Source organism: Lycium barbarum, chromosome 11, assembly GCF_019175385.1.
Source record: "Lycium barbarum isolate Lr01 chromosome 11, ASM1917538v2, whole genome shotgun sequence".
Classification (NCBI taxonomy): domain Eukaryota; kingdom Viridiplantae; phylum Streptophyta; class Magnoliopsida; order Solanales; family Solanaceae; genus Lycium; species Lycium barbarum.
This window is the reverse complement of record NC_083347.1, coordinates 105275129-105295372: the sequence shown is the minus strand read 5'-3', so window position 1 is coordinate 105295372 and position 20244 is coordinate 105275129. Positions and strand designations below refer to the sequence as shown.

The 20244-nt window shown below is 39.7% G+C and overlaps 2 protein-coding genes across 2 annotated transcripts; one reads left to right on the top strand and one right to left on the bottom strand.

Moving 5' to 3' along the window:
- Positions 1-6441: 6441 nt before the first annotated feature.
- On the top strand, positions 6442-9343 carry LOC132616539 (putative F-box/LRR-repeat protein 8). The gene is made up of 2 exons (XM_060331008.1): positions 6442-7097; positions 7782-9343. The coding sequence occupies exons 1-2, from the start codon at positions 6587-6589 to the stop codon at positions 8873-8875; spliced, it is 1605 nt and encodes a 534-aa protein (XP_060186991.1). The 5' UTR covers positions 6442-6586; the 3' UTR covers positions 8876-9343.
- A 228-nt stretch (positions 9344-9571) lies between these two features.
- On the bottom strand, positions 9572-14651 carry LOC132616540 (cysteine proteinase COT44-like). The gene is made up of 4 exons (XM_060331009.1): positions 14177-14651; positions 12987-13222; positions 11331-11468; positions 9572-11062 (listed from the first exon to the last, which is right to left on the bottom strand). Exons 1-4 carry the CDS (start codon positions 14649-14651, stop codon positions 10799-10801), a joined length of 1113 nt encoding a protein of 370 aa, XP_060186992.1. The 3' UTR covers positions 9572-10798.
- Positions 14652-20244: the final 5593 nt, after the last annotated feature.

Below are 20244 nucleotides of genomic sequence, written 5' to 3'. Positions count from 1 at the left end.
ATATTTACAAAGGCTCAGAAAACGGCCTTGAGTTTCAAAAACATAAAAAACTACATAGAAAATTGCAAAAAGCAAAAAGAAATCTAAGGCTCCTAAGCCTGATCTTCATCCGAGCTCTCGACATCACCCTCGTCCGATTCGAAGTCACTGTCCGACCCCTCAGGATCATAACATCACCCTCGTCCGATTCGAAGTCACTGTCCGACCCCTCAGGATCATACTTGGCCTTCGCCTCTGCCTCGAGCCTCTTGGCCTCTTCGATCTGGTCCGATAAATCTACCCCGGTGGCATAAATGTCCTATAAAGTCCCCTTTCGAGATAGACACCGCATATACTCGGCCTGAGTGTCGCTCTTTCTCTCGGCCGCGGTTACATCGGCTTTATACTGAGCCAACATCCCGTTAAAACTCGAGATTTGGCCCAAGGCTTTATTATATTTGGCCCGCAGATCGATGTTATCACGGCCAAGATTGTACCGCTCTAGCTCGGCCGAGGCAAGTTTCGATTGGAGTTCAGTGATTAGCTTCAACCTCTCATCAGCCTTCTCCGTCATCACACGGAGCTGATCCTTAGCCTATGCCAAGTCTTCCTTGAGAGCATCTCGCTCGGAGACAACACTATCCATTTTTCCCTTGAAGGTCTCGAACTCGGGCTTAATCTCATTGAGCTCAAATCAAAGCTGGTCGATCAGGGTCACATACTCCCGGGCCTGAGAAGAGATAACGTTAACATCAGCTATCAACTGCTTATTATGAACTTCAAATGCCCTTACCTTCCCTGCCAGGAGGTCACATTCCCGTCTGGCCTCGATGGCCTCAATCCGGGCCTGCCCCGGTTCGGACTCAAGAGCGGAGGGGTCGTGTAAGCTCGAGATAAACTCTTGGTTTTGCTCGTAGAGCTTCCTGAGGGATTTCGTCTCTCGTGTTTGCTTCTCGAGCTCATCGTTAAGATGGTCCACTTCCATCCTCAGTCGATGGAAGCTTTCGTGGTGAAGCACGGAGGCCTGAAACAAAAGGGGAGCAATTGTTAGAATGAGAAAGGAAAATAAAGTTAAGTATAAAAACAGAAGAAGGAGGTGTACCCAGTTTAAGGCCTGCTGAGTCTCGTTAAAGAGGCAGGAGCCATCGACTTCATTCATCTTTCTCTGATCCTCTGCGGCCACTAAAGGATACAAATAGTTGGCCACCCCGACTGACCGGACAACATGTTCATGTCAGCCGGAACCATGAACGAGACCAGCATTTTCGATTTGGGTCTACACTCAAGGTCGGGAAATTTTTCTCCAATCGAGGACCAGAGTTAACCCCGAATCGATCGGCTACAAGGATGCGCAAATGGCCGAACCCTGAGTGGACCTCGTCCGTGATTGCATCTTTATTGGGCAAATTATCGGCAGCATCTTTCAACACTACAGGTACCTCGATCATTTTGCCTTTAACTTTCAGGCTCTCGGATCGGGCGGCCGTTAATCGAGGTGACGGGTCCTGTATGCAAATAATGGTCTTAGCCGAAGCCACAACTTGTAAGGGAAGGACAGAACCTATACCGTATAGAGGTGGAATATAAGGTACCTTCGAGCCCGAGGCAGTAGAAGTCGCCCTCGAGTTGGCTGCTGTGGCTGCCTCCTTCTCCGATCCTCAAATGGAAGATGGCACGGTGGCAGCATCTTTGGGGGCTCCCGCCCCTGACCCGATGGTTTCCAAACCCACCGGTATCGGGGAATTATTTTTAGAGTTCGACGGCTCTTGGCTTGTACTTCCCACCAGCGGTGGAATGGTTTCTTTTGAGCTTTTCAGCTCTTGGTTGGTGTTTTCCTTAAAGGACCGATGCCTGACTAGCACAAGGTCCTCATCATCGGAGTGATTCTTAAGTTGGTCAATGGCCTCGGCGTCCAGACCCCAAGCCCCGGTATCTTTTTTAGAAATCTCCTTAGAGGTAAGCCTCGACTTCTTTCTGCTCTCGGAGGGAGCACCAGATGATTCGGAGGACCGCCTCTTCTTCCTTTCACTCTTCTCTTCCTCGGTGGCCATAACATCGGGCTAGGAGAGAGAGGAAGCATCGGCCTTATCTTCTGAAGCCTCTTCTTCACCCTGCCCTCAGATCTTGGTGGCCTTTGAGAGGCCTGCAAGGGAGAAAGAACAAATGTTAGATGAAGTATGGCATAATATACGAAGAGGTAAAACAACATCTCAGTCAGACACTCACCATGATTCTTGGCCTCCCATCTGCCCTTGGAAAGTGAACACCAATTACGCTCGGTGTAAGTAAGCTGACTGCAAATTTTACCGATCCATTCCTCTAAGTCGGCAGCCGCATTGAGGGTTCGGGGAAGGGTTGTGAACATGTGAACGAAGATTAAAATCACAAATAAAACATCAGAGGAGTCACTTAGTTTTTTGGAAAGAAAAATTCACTTACGATTCGGGTTCCATTTCTCGGGGAACGACATCTTATTAGCAAGGATCAGATCCGTGGTCTTCACTCGGACGAATCTTCCCTGCCAGCCTCGGTCCCTGTCCTCGTCGAGGCTAGAAAAGGGAGCTTTCTTTGCTCGTCATACGAGCTTTAATCATACCATCCCGAAATACTAGGGGACTTTACAACCGGAGAAGGTGGTTGATCGTGAAAGTTTCTTCCACATTATCCGCAAAGTAGCGGAAGAGTGTAACGATCCTCCAAAACGAGGGATGGATATGTTCGAGACAGATCTCGTACCTCCTGCAGAAATTTACGACCACCGTGTCGAGTGCGCCAAATGTAAAGGGGTATATGTAAATACTCAGGTACCTCTCCACGTGGGTCTTGATAGCTTCATCACGATCAGGAATAGCGACTTCTTTGTCTTCCCAACTGCAGTCCTTTTTGACATGCTCAAGTTTATTCGGGGGGATCGTGCATATATAATCTGATATTTCAACACCCCGATCCCCCTACTGAGAAGGTCTCTCTACCTTAAAATCCTTAGTTGTGACGTAATTGGCTGGGATGTAGTTAGACAGTGTCAGTTCCGATTTTGGAGCCGAGGAAGACTCTCCAGTCTTGGCTTTTGAAGATTTCGTCATTGTTCTGAAAATAACAAGGTATGAAGGTTTGATATAAAGATTTGAAGATCTGGGTAGATTTTTGAAGATATGAAGGTTTGTATATTCAAAAGCACGATGGTAATTCTAGAGAGTGAAAATTCTGCAGGTGAAAAATGAAAGGGAAGATCTCACTTTTATAGGGAGAGGCCTAGACGGTTGCCATTCCATAATCGTCGGCTTGTCCAACTGGGACGACGCGTGGCTGATTCAGAACGACGTGACTAATGGGACGTTTGATCTTATCAGCTTATATGAACCTTACAGGAGAAGGAACCGGGGCTACTTCCACTTCCCGTCATTTCGAGCTACTCACCATGCACGGGTGAGATCGAGGACATGTCTACCATCAAGTTCCCGTTATGTTACGATTTGGACCAATACATAGGATCAGATGGGTTCCAACCGAAGGCCCCGTGATTTAGACTTTAACATGATCGAGGGTCAATATCGACATTGATTCAGCCAGGTATCGATCATGATCGAGCATAGCCCGAACAGACTAGGAGCAACAAGAAGGAATAATAAACGTTTGGGGTAGATACGCGTTGGAGCCGTTGATGAGATGTTTTGACTTTCTCGCATTATTTTAAAACTTACTGGATAAAGTATCCTTGAGTTCGATGTAACAAAAACATAAATGAAGATAAAAGTTCAAACGGAGGTTAAAAGCCAAATGCATTCGATAAAAGCTGGTAAAAGGCCAGCCCACAAGTTCTACTAATTTTCTTCATATGTCGAATTTCTGATTTTCTCGGCTACATCAGTTCTGCAAAACAAAAAGGCCTAACTTATAATCCTAGACTACAACAGAAAGGAATCCCAAACCAGTGTAGTGAACCGAATGTTGAGAACTTCGACCTATACCCTCGGGTATTTCCACAACATTAAGCATCAGCTAAATGGCCCCAGGGTTACCCTCGGGAGCTGCCGAACCAGGGCTGTTTCGCTCCGGTAGATCCTCCTCGTCAAGAATAATCTTCGGGGGTGGTCCATCGCGAGGAATTTCTCACGAACCTCCAGAAGATGGCGCGTTCTGACCCGAGAGCCTATCCCTGAGGGAATGACCGAGGTGCTTGTAGGGAATCTCTGACCGGATGCTCTCGCCAACGCAGCCGGAGTCTTTCTTCGTCCAACAATATCCTCGACATCCCCTTCGACGATGTTTTTCCCTTTTGAAGGCTTTTTCGTCGGGAGCCCTGAAAATCGAAGAGTCGAGGTTAGAGTATAAAATGAAAAATTAAAGAGCTCCACAAGCACATTGAGAATTACCATGGTTCTTGCCTTTCCACCCTTTGGGTGCCATGCTCCTCCAAGAATGGCCCACGTCACGGGAGGCGCCTAAAAGTGCAACTACCCATTTAAAGATGGTGATTACAAGCTCAGGTTCGATCGGATTCGGCATGGGGTTCCACATCTCCGAAAAGTCCGTGGATAGGGAACGGTGGAGTTAGTCTGTACGAATCATTACGAACCGATGTAGCCATCCTCTGTCATAGTCATCTTCCGGATCTATGAGGCCTCGAGTTCTATGAGGAAGCAAATTAACTATGCCCCCTCGAATTACCCGGGGAACGTATATATGGATCAGGTGGTCGAGGGTAAAAGAAACCCCGGCTACGTTTGCTAAAATTTCAAGGCAATACACAAGCCTCCAGACTTGCGGAGCAATTTGGCCAATACATACACGATATTGACGACAGAAGTCCTCGATCACTTGGGGAATTTGAAGAGAAAACCCGATGGCAAAGGGGTAGGTATAAATCATCGAATAACCAATAACATGATGATTGGTCCTTACCCCACTTTTAACAGGGCGGACATCGACGTCCGCACTGAGGTTACAATCATTCCGAACAGCGGGGATGGTAGCATCGTCGATAAAGGATTCGAATTTCTCCACAGAGTCAAGATGAGAAGATATATTACAATTATTCGCATACTTGAAGCCGGCAGGAAGAACGGCCGCAACAAAAAACTCCAACTCCTCCTCAGGGCTGGTCGCTCCCATCGCTGACAAGGGCGGTGAATGTGGCGGTGACGAAGAATGGTCCGCACTTTGGGTTAGCAACGGTAGAGAAGTCATGACCAAGATTAAAGCATGGTGGCAAGCAGTGAAAAATAATAGTTTAAGAAAGGTTCAAAACTCAGAAAAGAATGTAGAACTTGGCAGTTGCATGCAAAGGCTTTTTCTTTGAGAAGATGAGGTTTAGGGTTTAGGTTCAAAGTGCATAGCAAGAAGGAAGTGTATGGGCTTATATAATGGGGAGTACAAAAAGGGTTTTTGAAGGATTTAAGGGTTCTGACAAGGGGTGGATTCTCAAGACTGATTAGGCGGTTGAAGTAATTATGAACTAACATCGGGCAGAGTGCAAGGATTTGATGGGAACATCTTTTCCAAGGCGGCTAAGTGCGACCTGCTCGGCTTTATCCAGATCCATTTCCCGAAGTTAATACTTCCCTCCGAAAAATAGGGGGACTATCTGTATACGGGAAAAATCGAGGACAAGGGTATCCTCAGTTTCCTAACAAGAAATGTAAGGTTATGATGGTCGTTGCTGGATCGGACGAATCCAGTCAGGCTCAAGATCAAGTGCTGAATCGTTGCAAAGTCGACCACGACTGACCCGGGGTCACTGAGTTCGGGCGGAACCGAATATCGGGGTAGGACGAGGAGGCGGTTAATAATGATGAACGGGGGCCGAGATATCCGCCATCAATCGGATATTACGGCGCCAATTTCGCTTGTCATTAATTGGAGATTTTATGCCTTATTTAGACTTGTACTAGGGTTAGGACTCCTCTAATATATAAAGAGGAAGACCCCTCTTTCTTAGGCAGTTCTTTTTCATACGCACAAACATATTGAGCAATACAATTTGATTCTAAGTGTTCATCCATCTTTCTAAGTGTTCTATCATTGTTCATTACTTAATCACGGTAGCACGAGCCCGATTCTCAGGACCCGAGCCTTTGAATTGATCGCTTCCCAAGATCCATTGTTGTTTTGTTGTGGTTTGCTTATTTTTACTCGCATTTGCTTTATCGTTTAGTGCTTATTAGCCATTCGTATTAAATCAAACCGCATATCCTTCGCACCGCGTACAAATTTAATTGTTATCCATTTTAAGGGTAAACAGTTACTTTATTGTCTAAGGATAGAATTGAAAAATACTAGTCAACAAATATCTTGGTTTCCTAAGACGACACTTATTATGAGATAAAAAAACTTGACCAAAGTGACACTTATTATTGAACGGAGTGAGTAGTAAAGTGTAAGACTATAGAAGTTAAAAATTTCACTTATTCCTTGAACTTACGTGACAATGCATATAAAATTCCTCAATTTTAAGTAAATGAAAATTATAAAGACATAACATAATTGGCCACGTTGCTCTTCCTCTTCTTCATTTAAACCTTCCCATTTCTTCTCTCTCTCAAAGCTCCATTTCAAACAAATTCCGATGAACCACGCCGCTGTTCATTAGTTTCCTTCATTTCCCATTATGGGCCAATCTTCCTCAACTCACAATTTCTCACCCACCAAGTTCAATTATTCCCAAACTAACCCTGTACATTCAGATGAAGACAATTCCCCCATTTTACATCCCATAAATTACACTTATACCCTTCCTGACGAATGTTTAGCTCTAATATTCCACTCCTTACCCTCCATCGACCGTAAGAAATGCTCCTTAGTCTGCCGGCGTTGGCTTTTAATCGAAGGGCAAAATCGTCATCGTCTTTCACTCAATGCAAAATCCGAAATAATCCCCAAAATACCCTCCATCTTCACTCGCTTTAATTCCGTTACTAAACTCGCTCTCCGGTCTGACCGAAAATATGTTAGCATAAACGATGAGGGTTTGATCCTTATATCTATCCGGTGCGTGAATCTCACGCGCTTGAAGTTGCGTGGATGTCGAGATGTTACTCATTTTGGAATGGCTTGTTTGGCTAAGAATTGTAAGAAGTTGAGGAAATTCTCTTGTGGATCTTGTATGTTTGGAGCTCAAGGTATGATTTTTTTTAAAAAAATTTATATATTTATTTACTCCTTACGTCGTAATTTAAGTGTCTTTAGTTTGATTGGACATAAAAAGCCGAGGGTTAATCGCATTTTTGGTCCCTCGGGTATTGATAAATTATGATTTTAGTCCTTATAATATTGGACTAAGCGGTAGGCACATTAAACCTTCAATTAATTCAATTGTCCACTTTTGATCTCTTTGTTTGTGAATATTCACAAATTTACCGTAATTATTAACCTTTCGTCTACTCATGTGTTATGTCAAGTTTGTACTATTACTTCATATTTGACGGTAATATAGTACTATAAATAGTCAAATATAATATATTTTCTACGTTCAGGGACCAAAAACACACATTTTATCTACTTGAAGGTTAAATATGCTGAGCCATACAGGTCCAAAAGCAGAATTTACCAATAAGTTAGGGACTAAAAGTACTTTTATCCCAAAAGAGAATTTTGAATGTTATGGTCCTAAATTAAAGATGTGCGTAATGTATTAAAATGTCCTTTGAATTTGTGGTTTTAAACTTATCACGTAGTATGTTTGAATTATCAACTTACTGAATATAGAAAGATGCAGTTTTTTTTTTTGGACCGACCAAAACAGACACTTAAATTGGGACGGAGAGAGTATCTATTTATTATTATTTTTTTTATTTTTTTTGAAGGTATGAATGCTTTGCTTAACAACAGCATTTCCCTTGAAGAACTATCTGTTAAACAGTTACGGTGTATGAATAATACTCATAGTGTGTCTGTTGAAGAACCGATTAGTATTGGATCTAATGCTTCTTGTTCGCTTAAATCTATATGTTTAAAAGAGCTTTATAATGGACAATGTTTCGGACCTTTCATAACGGGATCAAAGAATCTAAGGACGTTGAAGTTGTTGCGATGTTTAGGTGATTGGGATAGGGTATTTGAGACGATTGCAAGTAACATGGAAAATCATTTAGTTGAGATTTTATTAGAGAGGGTTCAAGTGAGTGATATTGGACTTAAGGCGATATCGAAGTTTTTGGAGTTGGAGATTCTGCATTTGGTGAAGGTTCCGGAATGTACGGATGTCGGAGTTGTAGATGTGGCTAGAAATTGTAAATTGTTGAGGAAGGTTCATATTGATGGATGGAGGACGAATCGAATAGGCGATATTGGCTTGTCTGCAATTGCTGAGAATAGTGTAAACCTTAAAGAATTGGTCCTTATGTGTTTGAACCCTATAAAGAGTAGTTTATTAGCCATTGCTTCTAATTGCCAAAAATTAGAAAGATTAGCACTTTGTGGTAGTGAGAGTATTGGGGATGCTGAAGTAACTTGTATTGCTACAAAATGTATGGCTTTGAAGAAGCTTTGTATTAAGGGATGTGAAGTGACGGATGAAGGGATCGTGTCTTTCGCGTGGGGATGTCCTAATTTGGTGAAAATTAAGGTTAAGAAGTGCAAGCACGTAACGAGTGAAGTTGCAGATGTGTTGAGATCACGGAGGGGGTCTCTAGCCGTGAATCTTGATGTTGGGGAAGTTGATGTGGAGGTTGGGGATGGTAGCGCGAGTGATGGTGGGGTAGTAGAAGAAGGCGTGGAGTTTCCACCGATTGCAAGTACTGTTGCCGCCATTGATAATGATATCCCATCGACAAGTAATGTAGGTCGATCATCAGCATCTAATTCTGCAAGGTTTGGCTTTCTTGGAGGAAGGGGCTTTGTGGCTTGCTCTTTCCGCAGGTGGTCAAATGGTAATGGTAATTCCAATGAGAGCTTGTGAAAATTGTGAGCATAAGTTAGAACACAGAAAACACTCTGTTTAGCCACTGGTGATGAATTCACTATGGCTATTCAACGTCAAACTCCGATTTTCTTACTACACAGGCAGGCAGCAGCTAAACGAAGCCTGAATCCATTCAATGAAGGAAGTGATGTTTGCTACGATCAATATCCAAACAAGACCCTGACTCTGAATCTTAGATGACTCTCCAACTTGACAGGATCCAAATGAAAAAAAGGATATACAACGGTATGATTAAGCAAAGGTTATTTTATCACATAAGTACGCTTCTGAATGACCAACCTCTTTCTTCAGCTGTAACACATTCCAATCAAGGTCCAGAAGCTCGGGGATTCAAAAGCCATATGTTCCAAATGACTAGCTTGTATGGTGATGCGTTCACCCACTTGCACGCTTCCTTGTAAATTTACAGTTATATTTATGTATTGAATTTGCCACTTATCTTCTCATCGCTTGTGTGTTTGATATTGCTTTTGAAGATTTGATATGTAGCCATCATAGATGCATTTAGATGTTGCTTCTTGGCTGATGAAAGCTATTCTGATCCATCGGCAACTGAATTATACAGTGTTGTCTTGAACCAAGTATATTGTTTCTTCTGGTATGAGACCATCATATTTCATGCCAAATAGATACTGTTCCATCAATTGAAATAACAGTCATTCTTCAAAAACTAAATGTCATCAAGGACAGTGATCATCGTGCTGCATCCTGCTAAGGGCATGTTTCTTCCCTCAGCCTATTATGCATGTTCATTGTTATTTTGTTTCAAGAATGTAGTATGAGTCACCTCTATATGTTACGAGAATCAGAGGCGGAGCCAGGATTTGTTACTTATTGGTTCTAGATCACAGTTTGTTTCACTCACTGAGTTTTGGATAAATTATTTATACATGTTAAATGAACTTCTACATACAAATGCAGGGTTTGAGCCAAAATTACTGGGTTCTGTGAACCCGCAACTCGAATGTTGGCCCAGCCCCGACCAGAATGCACATATTACTTCGATGAGTCTATCTCCTAAACAGACCGTCCTCTTCCCCCTTTTCAAAAAAAAAAAAAAAAAAAAAAAAAAAAAAAAAAAAAAAAAAAAACTTTCACCTAAAAGAAAAATTCTGTAATGTGAAGAAATGAAATAAAAAAAAGAGAACTACTCCTCAAGATCTCTCCTTTTGCCTTTTTTTTTTCGTTTTTTAGCTGGGTACTCATTTTGTTGTTACTTTGTGATTCCTTTGCAATAATTGTTTATTATCATAAGAAAAGGGAAAGAATTAAAAAAAAAAAAGGGAAAGAATCCGATGCTGTTTTAGTTCTGGAAATTGAATGGTCCAACTATGTTAGGGAAGTTACTGTATAGCAAAGCAAACTTTGTTTATCGCTGCTTCAGGGCAAAATCCTTATACCATACAGTAGTCTAACTCCCACCTAGTCTTAAGAGAAAAATTTATAGGTCCATTAATTAGAAAGCTTAAGAGTATATCAATAGCAGTAAATGGAAAGCTTGATGTTAGTGCTATACAAAATGAAACGGAAAGAATATATCAGAACAAAATATCTTCCACTGAGTTCAAACTTGATAAATAAAATGTTCGTTCAAAATCTAGAATAGTAGGATAAAGAAAAGCAAGCCATGCAAAAGCATGGTTGGTAAGTACTTTAATCAAGTAAATATAATATCACTGACTTCTCTTTTTTACTTTGTCAACACATAAAATGAACACTGTCGTCATTAAATAAACATACAATGTTAATACAAATGCGTTACAAGAAAAGTTCCCAAATAATGCTCATGGAGTAACAACGCCATAAGATAAGGAATTACGTACAGTAGTTAATATTAATAAACTTAAAAATCACAAAATAGTTGTAACCCAAGCCATCCACTTTGTGGCAGCTGTTTCTTCAGACACTGCTTAAAATTTTCACTTCTCCAACATTAACTTTGTTTCTGGCATTCTTAACTGGATAAGAAGCCTCCATAGCAATTCCACATTTACCAGAATTAATATCTTTTATATTCCGCTCAATTCTGATGTAGCCATCTTCGCCCCAATTGGTGCCCCATGAGTTCCTCACGATCCAATAGTCCACTCCGTTTTCCCTGCCATAGCCAACCACTGCCACACCGTGGTCCAATTGCGTTCCGCATTTCCCAGTAAATATGCCCTGACGACATATATAAACGTATTGAAGATTTTAAGTCAGTGAATGCAGTGTCCATTTATATACTATTTGTGGCGGCGTTGGTGAACTTATCATAAATGTACATTTTTAAAAATTGTTTTCATGGTTCGTTTTGTACTTTTTTTTTTTTTTTTTTTTTTAATGTTCCTGTGGGTACTAGAAAAATGGAATCAATTTCAGGTATGATCGATGAAACTTATTCACTATAACAGTAAGAAGATTTCACATTATAATTAAGGTTATGAATTACCGAGGAGTAATGCTGAAAAGCCCTGCTAGAGGCTTCAATCGCTACGCTAACAGGTTGGTGTGCCACAGCCTTTTGAAGTGCTTTTTCATTTGTTGGCACGTCTTCGTAACCATCTATACTCACAACCTTTGCAATCTTCTGCGACATTTCAAATTAATAAAGAGTTTAAGTTAATATAATCTTAATATTTACACAATCAGATAGTTTATAAGGTAGTTATATTTAAATTTCTATCATTTCATTGGAGGTGCTAACCTGTTATCATAGATTAAATTACGGTGATAATGAGAGACAGACCGAAGATTTGAAGGTGAGGGAAGCACCTTGGTAAAGTAAAACTCGGGTCAGTCACATCTAACACAAACAACACTTAAGCGGTAAACTTGACTAGTACCTCCAACTAGCCTTTATGAATTTAAGTGCCTAATCAAATATATATTCGTTTTTCAAGGTATATATACATATATGGGGTGTACAAAGTAAACCGATAAATCAAGTCAAACCAAGAAAAAAACCGGACTAGTGGTTTGGTTGGACTTGGTTTGGTGTTGAAAAAAAAAAACCCGACCATAATTGGTTTGGTTTGGTTTTAACTAAAAAAAGTTAAACCGAACCAAACCAACCCGACATTACATGTATTCAATTTTTAAAATATTTTATACATAAATATATTTATTTGTAATGTAATTTATAAATATTTCTTAAATTTTTCGTAGTTTTTCATCTATTATCATATTATTCAAGTTTGAACTTAGAATTTTGAACGTCAATAAGTTTTATATCCTACGGATGTTAGTAACTCAAATAAAGTCCAAACGAAAACCAACTCAACACTAATGCTAATAAAAGAAATTCAATTTATCACTAGGAATGACAATAATGTTGTATATCTATTCTTTAGTTTTGCATAATTGATTTAGAAAGTGAAAATACATAACTTAAGTTATTTTTCTTTGTCATGTAATTAATACTTACTAGCCGTACTTATTTTAGCATGACTTAATATTTTTAGATTATGGTCATTTTCTTTATGGCTTGTTAAATAGCAATATTTATTTTAACCGATTTTATTAGCTTTTGGTAAATATTTTAATACAATGTCATCACTCTTCTCACATTTTGTGTTATTTTCTTAAGAAACACCTTAATTATATAGTTGTATCTTACTAGGACTAAAGAAATATTTGAAGTAAAAGTTATATGTTTTGTATCAAGACCGAAAAAAATCCGAAAAACCCGAGAAAACCCGAGGTTGAAAAACCAAATTTTATTGGTTTGGTTGGGTATATAAATTTAAAAACCCGACGCAATTGGTTTGGTTTGGTGTTTAAAAAATCCGTACCAACCCGGTCCATGTACACCCCTATACATATACATACAAGATTTGTTTTCGAGTTCACTGGGGTCCGGTGATCCCCCTACCATACACTGCACGTAAATCCGCAATAACAACAAAAATAACATAACTAGTGTAATTTCACAAGTAGAGGTTACATACATATAGGTCCGCCTTCGGTGATAATAAAAAGTATTTACACTTTCGACGTATATACTTAAATTCACTAAAACAAGAGAAGACTTGTTTTTAGCGTTTGAATAAGCATGCGTATATATTGTTTACTTAAAATAGAAGCTTTAAGGAATTAATTAACCTACCCGAAGAAGATCACAATTGTAGTCGATGCCCTTGTAGGGATAGTGAGTTTCAGTGTCAATACCACCATTGGAAATGATAAATTCAAAGGCATAATCCATTAGGCCACCATTGCAACCATCATTATACATTTTGTCACAATCTACTAATTCTTGCTCCGATAGAGTGATCATTTCTCCTGTTGCTATCTTGTTTATGCCTTCTACTGCAGCCACGGTTGAGAAGGCCCAGCAGCTCCCTGTAAATTAATGGCAAATTACATATTTGGCCGCTCGCTAAAAATAATTACAACCGCTATTCATATATACAAAAAATACACTAGTTATATACTAAAATATGTATATTAATTACATGTATATACATTAATATAGTAAAAAAAAAAAAAATTTGCCGACTATTATTTTCGTGGGTAGCTATGCAGTGTAAAAGTCCCTAAATTATTTAATACCCGAACAAACTTCAACCAAAATCAAGCCATTTCTCTCAGAGGTCTATGTACGAAATCATAAGTCTTTATATTAGATGCTAAGTTGTTAGATATATACAACATACTTTTATTAACTTACTTATGTTTCTAATATGCTCTCTTACATGTGTGTGCATGATTCTTTTCTATAAGCAAGTATGTGGAATTCTTTTTTTTTTTTTTTGGTAATGGATGATGGTGAGACTTGAACTCACGACTCTCGTTTGTTTTGGTATCATGTTAAAGTGTTAGATCATCTCATCTGAAAGCTTAAGCTATTATTAGAGAGTACACATTTTTATTTACTTAATTATGTCTTCAACAACGATCTATCGTCCGTGGCTCTAACTTTTAGTAATGAATGTTATTTAGAGCAACAACTAATAATATTATTGGGGAAGCAAGCTAATTTAACTGAATGCTTATCTATCACTTACTAGTTGTTATTCCACTGTCTATGTTACTGCACTAATTACCTGTAAATTTACACTATATGAAAACTTGAATCCGTTGCTAAATATATAGCTCGTAGCTAATAGAATCTTTTAATAATTTATCCCTTATTTCTATTCTTTTCAATAGTGTTATTTACATATATATATATGTATCGGATGCAAGGGACGTACCAAAAGGTTACATCCTACACTTATTGCAAGTAAGAATATTGACTGGAAAAATAAAAGTACGTAGCAATACTCATTCAAAGAAAATGAGAAGAAGAGTTACCACAACTTCCTTGGTCCTTAATAGGAGCAACTGCGTTTTTCTTCCTCCAATCAACTGATTTCGGCAGATGATCGCTAGCAAGAAAAACATAACGATGACTAGCATTCTTGGACTTGACAACGCGTCGCCTAGCATCACTCCTCATGCCCAAAAACATTGTCCTGTATTCCTCATTTGTGAGATCAGCAAACCGGTTCAATCCTAGCTCATAAGTCCGGTTCTCGGAGTTGTTATGTTCCTCGATGAACCTCAAATTATCTTTAAAAATCTCGAATCTTTTTCCCTTTTCTCCTAGCCCATTATATGTTTTCCCATGCTCCGCCAGCCATATTTGGTATATACCTTTAACCTCCACATTACTCATCCGTGTCAATTTCTCGAAATTATTATTGTTGTAGGTCGTGATGGACATGTCAATTGCATTGGATAACGACACAAATAATATGAGAAGAGTGGTTACTATGACTATAGCCATAGTTGAAAGAGCCAGGGAAAAAATTGTACTAACAAAAAGGGCTTGTGTAGGAGACTAGTATAGAATGTAAAGAGGCTCGAGGAGTAAGGGAAGTGTGAATTTGCTTGGCTTATAAAGATGAAAAAATTGGAAGAGTTAGATATTTTATTTGATTATCTTGGGCCAATTGTAGATGCTGTAAGGAGATTATTTAAATGACTTTTCTCAATTGGGTCTGTTTACGTATGGACAAAAACCCAAGGAATAACTGATTTTCTAAGAACTAACTGCCAAACCGGCAAATACTATTTCTTGACCACTTGTTTTGTAATTAGTTGTAACAATTTGGGGTTGTGAATTTTTGAGAGTTTGGCTAAATTAAATTCTAATTGAGGGCATTAGCCTGTCTCCATACTTCAAGTGGAAGGCTTAGGAATAATTTTCTGCAATCATTTCTAAATAAATATCGTCCTAGGGAAGTAGCTTAGATTTATAGGTTTCAGGGCCGTCAGTCCTTTTTAATGTTCAACGGATTGGGTTTTCAATAATAATTTGATAGTCGGTATTTACTGGCCTGATTAATTTAGTTCGTGTATGTAGGGTCCATTAAAAGGGAAGTATTCTCTATTTGGAATTTCTTTATTCTTAATAGGGTGGTTATTAGATCAATTATGTTATACGGGTTGAGTGATGGTTAGACAAGAACTCTCACGTTCAAAAGATGAAGGTAGAAGAAAAAAGAATGCATATAGATGGATGCGTAAGCATATTAGGAGAGACAAAATTAGGAACAAAGATATACAGGGGCAAAGTGGGAGAGGCCTCCGTGGTGGAAACGATGTGAGAGAAGCAAGGTTGAGATGGTTCGGGCATGTGAAGAGGAGGAGCACAGGTGCCGCATTGAGGAGGTGCGAGAGGTTGGCAGTGAAAATTACTCTTGCATTTCTTTTTTTGAAACTCTGCTGGAAAATGTTTTTCTTGAGCCGAGGGTCTATCAGACACAACCTATCTACCCCCCCCCCCCCGCACACACAAAGGTAGGGGTAAGGTCTGCGTGTTACATCTCGTACTTTAGTGCGTTCAGTTTCGTCGTAAGTTAATCGGCGTAAACTCGAAGAGTGAGATTATCTTCGAGGTTATAAGTGGTTATCCATGTTAATTCCTAAGGCGACAAAGGTTTATAACCTTGTTTAGTAAATGTTAGAAGGTTTAGAGGTTAAACGAGTCGAAGAGAATACGTATCGTCGAAGTTCGTCGAATAAGTGTGAAGTGCGGTCCGTATATTCCACCATATATCTGAGGCAGTGGGATTTGTTTTAAATTGTATAAAATGGTGGTTCACCATTTCAACTTCATTTTCCATATTTCCAGATCCCAAACCTTCTCTAAAAGTTCCTATATGATCCAAGAGCAAAAGGTATGTAAAAGCTATTCTCTTTCTTTGGTTAGCATGAGTCCATAACAAACAAGAGTCAATCATAACGTATACGAGAAGAGTGGTTCGTAGAGCTCCTATTTCTATGTGGTTCTATTTTATTTGTATTGTAGTTATTCCTTGTCGAGCGTCTAGAGTCAGTTAGAAAGTATGCCATATCTAGTTGAGAAATAGAGAGTATATCATGCAGATCAGCTACAACATCATCATATATGTTTGCCTTCGGCTATGCATTCATTATCATATACGTTTGCCTTCGGCAGTGCATTCATCATTAGATACATTTGCCTTTTGGGCTATGCATTTGCCTTCGGGGCGATACAGATATGCGCATTGCCTTCCGGGCTATATAAAGATACATTTTCCTTCGGGGCTATGCACTGCCTTCGGGCCATTCACGTTGCCTTCGGGGCTATGCGCTTACACACCGAACCCCACATGAGGCCGGATTATTTTAAGTATTGCATATATGATATGAGACAAAGATGGGTAGTTATGCTTCCAGGTAATCATTGATTCCTCAGTTACATTAAATCGTCTTACATACTTGGTACATTGTTTCAATTGCCTTAAATACTCCGTACATTGTTTCAATTGCCATACATACTCGGTACATTTTTTTGTACTAACGTCCCTTTTTCCGGGGCCATTGCATTTCATGCATGCCTGCAGGTCTAGACAGACAGGTAGATAGGCCTCCACAGTAGACGAGGCTGAGTATTAGCTAGATTGGTAAGCTCCACTTCAAGTCTTTTTTGTATACATAGATATGATGGATAAGTCGGGGCCCTGTCTCGACCACAGTACAGTTATCTTCTATCTAAGGGCTTGTAGACTTGTCATGTATTTACACTGTATCTGTTACACCTCGAAAAAAAAAATTATGCGTCATGTGCGTAGTGAGTAAACTAACGCAAGCTCGAAGAGGTCATGGAACCCTTATAAGGTTAATGAATACTCTTACCAAGTGTTAAGAAAGCGTCTCAAGGTTTCGGGATCAAGCAAATCGAAGAAAATAAGTTTGTTGAAAATTTGGAAAAAAGTTGACAGAATTTTGGATCAGCTTTGGAGGGGTATATCCCCTTGTATATTGGGAGTTTTAAGGTGTTTCAAAAGCCTAAAGTGAAGTTCGTCGAGTCTAGTTTCCAACGCAACAAACCGCTAGTCGATACGACATCGGAGTAGAAAATTATGGACGTTACAAGTCAGGTTAACAGAGCAGAAACACGTGCTACAGTAACCGACATGCTACAGTAACTGCTACAGTAGTCGGTGTGAACAGTAAAACTCAGAAAGTTTAAAAAAGAAAATCTGATTTTTCTCTCTCATTTTCTACCACCTTCTCTCCCTAAATTCTCTCTACACTTCTCCAAAACTCTTTCTACCAAATCCATGGAAGGTAATTGTTCTTATTTTTCTTCAAGGTGGTAATGAACTTGGTCTTGAAAAAGGGTGAATAAAGTGAAGTTCTTCTACTATAAGGTATGTTCTTCCTATTATTTACATGATTGAGATGATGTAAAGGTTTAGCAATTCTTAGAGAGGGAAGAATCATAGGAGAAAAATCATAAAGTGTTGAATTGAATTTGATGGCCATGAGGTGAATTTGAAAGGAGGTTTTGGACTAACCTGAGATTAAATTAAATATAATTCCTTGATTATGGTATTGTGGATATGGTTATGGTTAGTTGAGAAATTTGAAAAATATCGTGTGGGATGTTTTATGGAACCTATTGGTGTTGATAATATTGTGGTTGATGTTGGTATTGTTATTATTTTTGTTGGTTGCTGGATTATAATTTTGGGCTAGGCATATAAACAGAAGAGATGCTGCCCGAATTTCGGAAGATTCTAAGAAGATTTCATTTGGATGCTTGAGACAAGTGTATGATATTGAGCCTAATGATAATATGGATGATTTACGTGTAGATTTACGAGCTTGGAAGGATAAACGTTAAGTGGCTAAGGCTACCGAAAGGTATGTTAAGGCTTTCCCTTTCCTTCATTTTGGCATGATCCTATGACATGAGCGAACAACGAGTAATCGAGTCTCCATATTACTCTACTCTTAGAAGTACTAGGAGTATCTCAGTTCTTGATGATCCTATACCCCTTGTTATAATTGTTCTTTCTGTTCATGGGTCCTGAGTTTTATATCATGATTGTGTTAGTTCACATTCATGCATTGCATTCATTTAAATATATGCATATTGACCCGTGACCAGAAGGCGTTATATACGCGTATATTATGTATATATATATATGTGGGGTATGGGGAAATGGGCTAGGAGTTATATACGCATTACCACCTGATCAGCTGGTGCACAGTGATGAAGATTATGATGCCCGAAGGGGCCATTATGATATTATGCACGAATGGGCCATTATGTTATTATGCCCGAAGGGGCCTATATGGATAGGGATCGAGTCGAACGTTCCTCGGCACTATGACCTATGCATCGCATATCATACGCCCTCAGAGGCATTTTTAGTAAGCAGAGATATATAGATATGTTCAGATAGTAAGACATACATATGCATTCATACAGACATGTTCAGATAGTCAGACATACAGATGCATTCATACAGATGTATTCAGTCAGTCAGTTTAGTTTATGATTCTCAGATTTTCTTTATGACTCATATGTGTATGTTACTCTTTTGCCTTACATACTCAGTACATTATCCGTACTGACTCCCCTATTGTGTAGGGGGCTGCGTTCATGCCTGCAGGTTTAGATAGCCAGGAAGATAGATCGCATCCTTAGGCTGCTTCTTCAGCTTGATAGTGGAGCACTCCTCTCTTGTCGGAGTTGCCGTCTAGATCGGGTATGAGTCCTGATGTTATGGGTAGGGCGGAGGCCCTGTCCTGTCCGCAGCATGTCCAGTATGTCAGTAGAGGCTCATAGACGCTTATATTCAGTCAGAAAGTGTGGTCCGCTCAGCACATGTTTGGTTACATAGTTTTATCGGGTAGCCTTGTCGGCTTGTACCTCAGTTCAGTTTAGTGATGAATGTATATATATATATATATATCTTTTGAGGGTTGTGACCCTCAAGTTTATGACATCTATCAGTCAACAGATCATGTTGTGAGTGCCCTCAGGTGGCCCAGAATGAGCATGAGCAGATATGTCATGTACGTTTAGCGGTATCTAGGAGGTCAGCTTCTGGGTGTCCGTCATAGTCCTCCGGTTGGGCTGTGACAGTATCGGCCCTTGTACATGCTATTTTGGATTGTAGTTTGTAGATATGCATGGTAACTGATCAGTTCGCATAGGTATACGTGTATGATATATATGTGTGTGTGTGTGTGTGTGTGTGTGTGTGTGTGTGTATCTTTTGGGATGTTCTTTTATCGGAGGGAGACAGTTGTTTCTTACAGATTCTTCAGAGCATAGCCTTGCCGACCCAATATGGTATTGTTTGATCTACAGTTTGTCCTTGTCAGCCCAGATTTCTTGTGCGTATATCCAGGACTTATCAGTTACAGTTGGTACTCTCAGAGTTATAAGTAAGGCATCGGGTGCCGGCACGCCTCCACAGGTTTGGGGCGTGACACTGTGTACACTCAGAGGCGGACCTAGGATTTTAAGACGGCGAGGGCACCATTATCTTAACATAAACGCCAACAAAAAATTTAATGACGACCGAGGGATAATACCGTGTCGGACCGGTCACTAATAGCATAGCAGTGTATATAGGTCAAATATGTCTAATAAATAAAATTTAATACAGTGAAGCAAATGAAAGAGATAGCTCAGTGGCTAAGGCTGTGCAACATGTGTTGACAGTACAAGTTCGAATTTGAGATAGCTCATTTAAAGCTTATTGTTTTGTAGGCTCAAAAAAATAATTAAAAGTGACATTCGAGTTCGATCCGGGGTGACATGTAAGGGAAGCAGCAGTTGCAACCAACGTGCCCAAAGAAACTTTCGTTTGTTAGAGTGCACAATTAAATATATACTAATTCCTCAAGATATATACACATATATATACATAATTTTTTTCCGAACCTAACGAGTACACGTGCACTCCCACCCTTCCATGTGGGTCCGCCTCTGCGTACACCCCACCTTCCCTAACCCCTACTTGTGGGACCGCATTTGGTATTTTGTTGTTGTTATTGCTCGAAACTGAAATCTGTAATAAAAGATGGAGAGATCTCATTCATCTTAG

What these genes read in the sequence shown, in the direction of transcription:
- LOC132616539 (XM_060331008.1), top strand. Translation starts at nt 6,587, where the DNA reads ATGGGCCAATCTTCCTCAACTCACAATTTCTCACCCACCAAGTTCAAT. An exon ending in TTGTATGTTTGGAGCTCAAG is followed by an intron (nt 7,098 to 7,781) that starts GTATGATTTTTT and finishes TTTTTTTTGAAG; the next exon opens with GTATGAATGCTTTGCTTAAC.
- LOC132616540 (XM_060331009.1), bottom strand. Translation starts at nt 14,651, where the DNA reads ATGGCTATAGTCATAGTAACCACTCTTCTCATATTATTTGTGTCGTTA. An exon ending in TAAGGACCAAGGAAGTTGTG is followed by an intron (nt 13,223 to 14,176) that starts GTAACTCTTCTT and finishes ATTAATTTACAG; the next exon opens with GGAGCTGCTGGGCCTTCTCA. An exon ending in CTTTTCAGCATTACTCCTCG is followed by an intron (nt 11,063 to 11,330) that starts GTAATTCATAAC and finishes ATATGTCGTCAG; the next exon opens with GGCATATTTACTGGGAAATG.